The sequence below is a fragment of the Austrofundulus limnaeus genome, unplaced genomic scaffold, assembly GCF_001266775.1.
Source record: "Austrofundulus limnaeus strain Quisiro unplaced genomic scaffold, Austrofundulus_limnaeus-1.0 Scaffold141, whole genome shotgun sequence".
In the NCBI taxonomy this organism is placed as follows: Eukaryota; Metazoa; Chordata; class Actinopteri; order Cyprinodontiformes; family Rivulidae; genus Austrofundulus; species Austrofundulus limnaeus.
In genome coordinates, this window is record NW_013952543.1 from 433,667 (window position 1) to 439,097 (window position 5,431).

Here is a 5,431-nt window from a genome sequence, read left to right on the forward strand (position 1 = left end):
ATTTTGAGCCAAACTGTGCTCTTACCCTGCTAATTGAACCTTCACACTCTGCTCTTACTGGTGCAATGTGCAATTAATGAAGATTGACCACTAGGCTGGTCCAATTTAGCCATGAAACCTCCCACACTAAAATGACAGGTGTTTCWGTTCYGTTGTCTAACCCCTGTGCCATACATGTGACAGTATTGTTTTGAAAATGTATAACAACTAAACAGCCTACAGYATTTTTRTTTTAYAGTTGAAGCAAATGTTAATCAAATGTCTAATGTAACAAGTAACAGTAGATCACTTTAAAATACTAAACTGTCCTGGTCATAAAGTTAAAATCAATTTAATTCACTTGAGTCAAAACGATTGTGATTCATCAACTTAAATTTAAGGATTGAATGTTCTTACTTTAAGCACCACTCTGTAGGGATGGGTGGAGGTTCAGTAGGTTTGGCAGGTTCTGTTGCCTCTTTCTGCATGGCTTTATTGAAAGCATACTGTAAAAAAACACATGCATTGTTCATGACATCAGTAAACAAAGATGCTACAAAATAAATTTCTGAATGTGACACAAAATCTAAATGACTGTTACCTCTGCTTGAACTTTCCAGAATTCTGCCTCTTTAGCACTATTCACCTCACAGTTTATGACCAGAACATCTGGCAAGCACCTGATGTTACGTGTTTGAACCTACAGGATAAAAGATTATAGTCTCACTGACAGATTATAAATTTGTTCATAAATAAAGCTGTTGTGTTGAATTCAAGGTAAAACTCACTGTAGGCTGGTACTTCTCACAGTTCTCACACCAYGCCTGAGTGCTCTGCTCCAAACAGATGCTTTTCTTCAGGATCTCAGCAAAGTTGTATGCCTTAATGGTCTTTTCTGAAGAGTCCAAATGAAACTATGTTAGCAGAAAATACTTCTCTGTTCCTCATCAGTTCAGGATTCATAGACAATTAWTAACACTTCCGACTCACCCTGAGGGTTCTGCTCTGGATAATGCATGGTGAAGAGCAACGTGAGGGAGGATCGGACCGTTTCCTTCCCACAGCGGCACAGACTGCTGTTCTCAACTTCACAACCAAACAGCTTCCCAATGGCTGACTCACCAGAGGAGCCCAGAGAGCTGCCATGTGTAACACACACACACACACACACACACAATCCATTAATTTCATTTCACCTATAACTGAGCTCCAGACTCTGTTCTGACCGGTTCAAGCTCCATTATGTTTCCAGAGGCTGTTCTGACCTGCTGCTGGCCCCCCTGTAGGCCTGCGGACCCTCCTGTTCCTGCGTCTCCTGGTGGAGCTGGGTGAGGATGAAGCGATTCCAGCTCTGGATTAAGCGGCCGAGTTTGGCCTTCCCCGTTTGCTCATCTGAGTCTGCGAGGATCAGTCCCAGAGCTGAAGCCTCAGGAATGGTGCGAAACGCTCGGAGGAAGTTACTGGCCTGAACGGTAAGAGTTGGAACTGGTTTGTTGGTTTCATTTCACTGCAATATTTTTAACACTCCTGCACCATCTACAGCTGYTATACAGGAAAAAAGAAAAGAAAACCTACCTGACACGGATCTCCTCGAGACAAATCCAACATGTGGAAGAGGAAGCCGAGCTCACAGGCCAAACAAAACTCYTTTTGGCACAAATGATTCTGTACAAGACACCGGATTGGCTCCAGGAAATACAACACCTGATGCACCAAAACAACAGAGATCAAYCATTTATAATGAAAACAGGTTTCATCCTAAAGTTTGAACAGAAGCTCATGAGCGTTTCACCTGAATCATGCAGTTACAGTAGGCATTGGGGATGTGTGGCTCCAGGCCAGCAAACAGGGTTTTGTTGTAATGTTTGAAGTCAAAGTCCTCCAGCCCAAGTTTAGAGTATTTAATAGTGACCTGATCCAGCACGAACACATTCAGACATTTAAACACAACGTATTGTTCTGCAGTGACACTGCACACATGWTGATAATATGTGAATCATGCAGAATAAATTGAACCCGTTCTAACCTTTCTGTACTTTTTAGCTACCATGCAGAGGTGTGGCTCTTCTTCACGACCAATGGGAGACTCGGGGACCTGGTTGTAACTGTCGTAATCCAGCTCCACATCTTTAATTTTATAGGGAACCTTAAAACACATAAAAACTGGTTTTATAAAACACTGAATGMAAATATTTTTTTCTGAACGTATGTGTTCGTTTAAAAAAAAATTACAATATAAAACAAATGTGCCGTACCATGCACAGATCTATACAACTATTGGCACTTTAGTATTGTGTAGCAGACCAGTTAAAACAGATTCTTGCCTGGTTTCGAGGACGTGTACGAGGATTTGCTGCATAACCAATAAAGCCAACAGTTTTCATAGTACGAAGGATTTCCGGGTCCACAGGGGGAGCACACCTTAGGATTGAAACATTTATCAAACAATGTAAAAATCACAAATAAATCTAACAAATAACATTGTAACTCAAGTTGCCCCCTGAGTTTTAGACAGCCCACAGCCAAAGCTTTCATACTGAAATCTAGTAGTGAGCACAGTTCCYCTAAAGYACTAATAGGGGAACTAATTTCTTGATTAGTGCTTTAGGGCTTTTGTTAATTTTAAAATTTATTAGTGGATTAGCACTTGCTAAATTTATGGGCTAAATTTAAAAGCACTGACTGAGGTCTATAAATGTTATTGATCAACATTATTGTTCACAGTTGAGGGTGAAAGCTGTCATATTTTGTTCATGTGTGTCACTTATCTACAAGGACACATGTCAAACTCAAGGCTCACAGGCCAAATGTGGCCTGTAGGTGACTCCCATTTGGCCCAGCMAGGGCATTAAGTTACAATATCCTGCAGACAGTAAATATTGTCTCATGTTGACTGAAGAATGTYTCATGTGTCAGCTGGATTATATTAGTGCTTTAGAATTAGCTTTTGCTACATTTTCCAATGTGTTAGTCCCTTAGGGTTAGCGCAACTAATATTTAGATTAGTGCTGCCCACCACTACTGAAATCATTTCTACAAAACTTAAATCTATGCAAGTACATTAAATATCTTAGTGCCACAAACTGTAGCTGCACCAGAAACAATGATCTCCAAATAGTTGGCATTCAAATTTTGAAAAACGATACCAGCCAACAAAGCAAAAGATTTTAGTCCTCTTTTTTTACAGCTTTCTGTTTGGTTCCTTCACAAGAATTTAGAAAACCAGTAAAAGTGAGGTTTCAAATTTTCCACTAATTTCAACAGACAAATTAAAAGACAAAAGCAACAATGCATATCTTTGTCAGTTCTTTCCCACTTCCCTTTGGTTTCTGAGGAATTCAAGTTCCAAACCTCTCGCTGGTTGTGACAGCATCGTAACAAATATGTGATAAATGTAAATATGTTTTATTTATTTTGAAGAAAAAAATAAATTTCCTTCATGTGATAGGAACTGTAATCAATCACGTACTTTTTTAGGGATTATTTTCTGTTTTTAATGAGCATCTCACTGAGCAAGATTGTTACATTCTTACATTGAGCTTTCCTCAGAATAAAGTATGGTTCCTGTCATCGGCCTGTCTTACCTGGGGCTAGGTGTAGCCAGAGCGGCGGGCCAGTCCGACAGCAGCGGCTCGGCGCTCGTCAGTGGCATGGGAATGAGAGAAAGGGGCAGGAGGTCGTGGTTCCAGTCCAGCTGAGGCAGCGTGTCCACGAGGCAGGGCAGAGCAAACTCCGTCTCCCGAGAGTAGTCATTGAACGAGACCTCTGGAACGTCTGACCACAGGTGCACACACCCCCCTGAATCCCCAAAGGCCAAGGCCTGTTTGCTAGCTGACACGTCAAAACTCATCAGCAACTGGCCCACGGTGTTGACGTGAAAAATGTCTGCTACGTTGGCCAGACCAGTGGGCTCGCAGAACTGACACTGACCTGGAGAATAACAGAAATGAACAAATTGGGAAAGTGGACCTTTTGAGCTTTTAAGAGACAATTTCTTTTAAAAACATAAGCAACAAACATTTGCTAAAGAATGATACACACAATGGACACTTTGTAAGGTACACCTTTCTATTTGATTGTTAACACACATAACCAGCCAATCACATGGCAGCAACTTGATGCACTTAGGCATACTGCCACGGTGGAGATGACTTGATGAAATTTAAATGGAGCATCTGACTGAAGAAGAAAGGGGACTTAAAGACAYGGTTTTGGTGTCAGACCACCTTTTCTGAGTGTTTCAGAAACTGCAGAWCTACAGTGAGCRGCACTTGCATGGACRAAAATGCCTTGTTAAWGCCCAAGATCAGTAGAGAAAGAGTAGACTGGTTTGAGACTACAAAAAGGCAACAGTAGCTCAAATATCCACTTGTTCTAAACATCGTCTGCAGATTACAATCTGTGAACACAGAACATGAACCAACCATGAAGCACATAGGCTATAGTAGCAGAAGAACAAACTGAGTGCTGCTCCTGTCAGCTAAGAACAGGAGACTGAGGCTACAATTTGAACAGGAAAATTGAACAGCAGATTGGAAACACGTTGTCTCCTCTGATGAGTGTTGATTCGCTCAGCTCCAGTGGACTCCACAGTCACCAGAGCCCCGTTTCAGAAAGCAGGATAAGTGGAAATCCTGAGTACGTTCTGGGCAACTGTGCATATCCTGGGTTTTGGGTTTCAGAAAGCCAGATAACAGTTATCCTGGGTTAACTTACTCTGTGAACCAACCCKGCTCTGTAGCAGGATTACWGATCCTGAGTTTGTCTCACTTTGTAGCTGAAATCTGCACGAGGACAGAGTCAAACTGTCCTTTTCTAAAGGAGCCTGTAGATGTTGGAGCATTAATACTCCACAGAAATTTATGTCAGGAGAGAGTGATAAAACCAAGATTAGACATCTTTCTGGATGAATCTGTTTGAGCATTTTTAGATGTTTTTAATTGCTCAGGTTTCAATCTTTTTTTAAAGTCCAGCTTGTAGCTGTTTCACAGGAAGCTTTAGGAACAGAAAAATGATCCAATTTCATTTACATTTCTGCTCTCTAATGAAGTTATGATCAAAAGTTTAAATTCAATTTTTTATTGTATATAGAATTTATTCAGTTGTTTTAAATGACATAAACTTCTGAAAAAGAAATTACAGAAGAAAGTAGAGCTCCAGAGGTAAATGGAGCCTCTTCAGCTGATCGTCTACAGCTCTTTTTGTGAAAAATGAACAATCGTTCACAATGAAAAGTAAAATAAACTTATATCAAATTTTGGCAAATATTTTGTGGGGACACAATAGTTTTGTGTGTTGAAGCAGTGAGTTATGTAATTTATTTATTAAAGGTTGAACACTGGAGCTTATACCTGACCTTACCTGAATTTACTGTTTTTATATTTTATCTTTATTTGCTGCCATGTCTGTTTAGGACAAGCTGAGTTCACCCACACACACACACACACACACA

The 5,431-nt window shown here is 40.5% G+C and overlaps 1 protein-coding gene across 2 annotated transcripts in view; it reads right to left on the reverse strand.

The window, feature by feature from the left end:
* Window positions 1-5,431, reverse strand: part of pan2 (poly(A) specific ribonuclease subunit PAN2) — an 18,508-nt gene that overhangs the window by 10,790 nt on the left and 2,287 nt on the right. For both annotated transcript variants that reach the window (XM_014016229.1, XM_014016228.1), the window contains exons 7-16: window positions 3,564-3,909; window positions 2,304-2,400; window positions 2,006-2,125; window positions 1,772-1,891; window positions 1,555-1,683; window positions 1,245-1,444; window positions 970-1,118; window positions 768-874; window positions 581-679; window positions 397-485 (exon numbers count right to left, since the gene is read on the reverse strand). In XM_014016229.1, coding sequence (XP_013871683.1) covers window positions 397-485; window positions 581-679; window positions 768-874; window positions 970-1,118; window positions 1,245-1,444; window positions 1,555-1,683; window positions 1,772-1,891; window positions 2,006-2,125; window positions 2,304-2,400; window positions 3,564-3,909 — 1,456 coding nt within the window. The remainder of the gene's footprint in view (window positions 1-396; window positions 486-580; window positions 680-767; window positions 875-969; window positions 1,119-1,244; window positions 1,445-1,554; window positions 1,684-1,771; window positions 1,892-2,005; window positions 2,126-2,303; window positions 2,401-3,563; window positions 3,910-5,431) is intronic.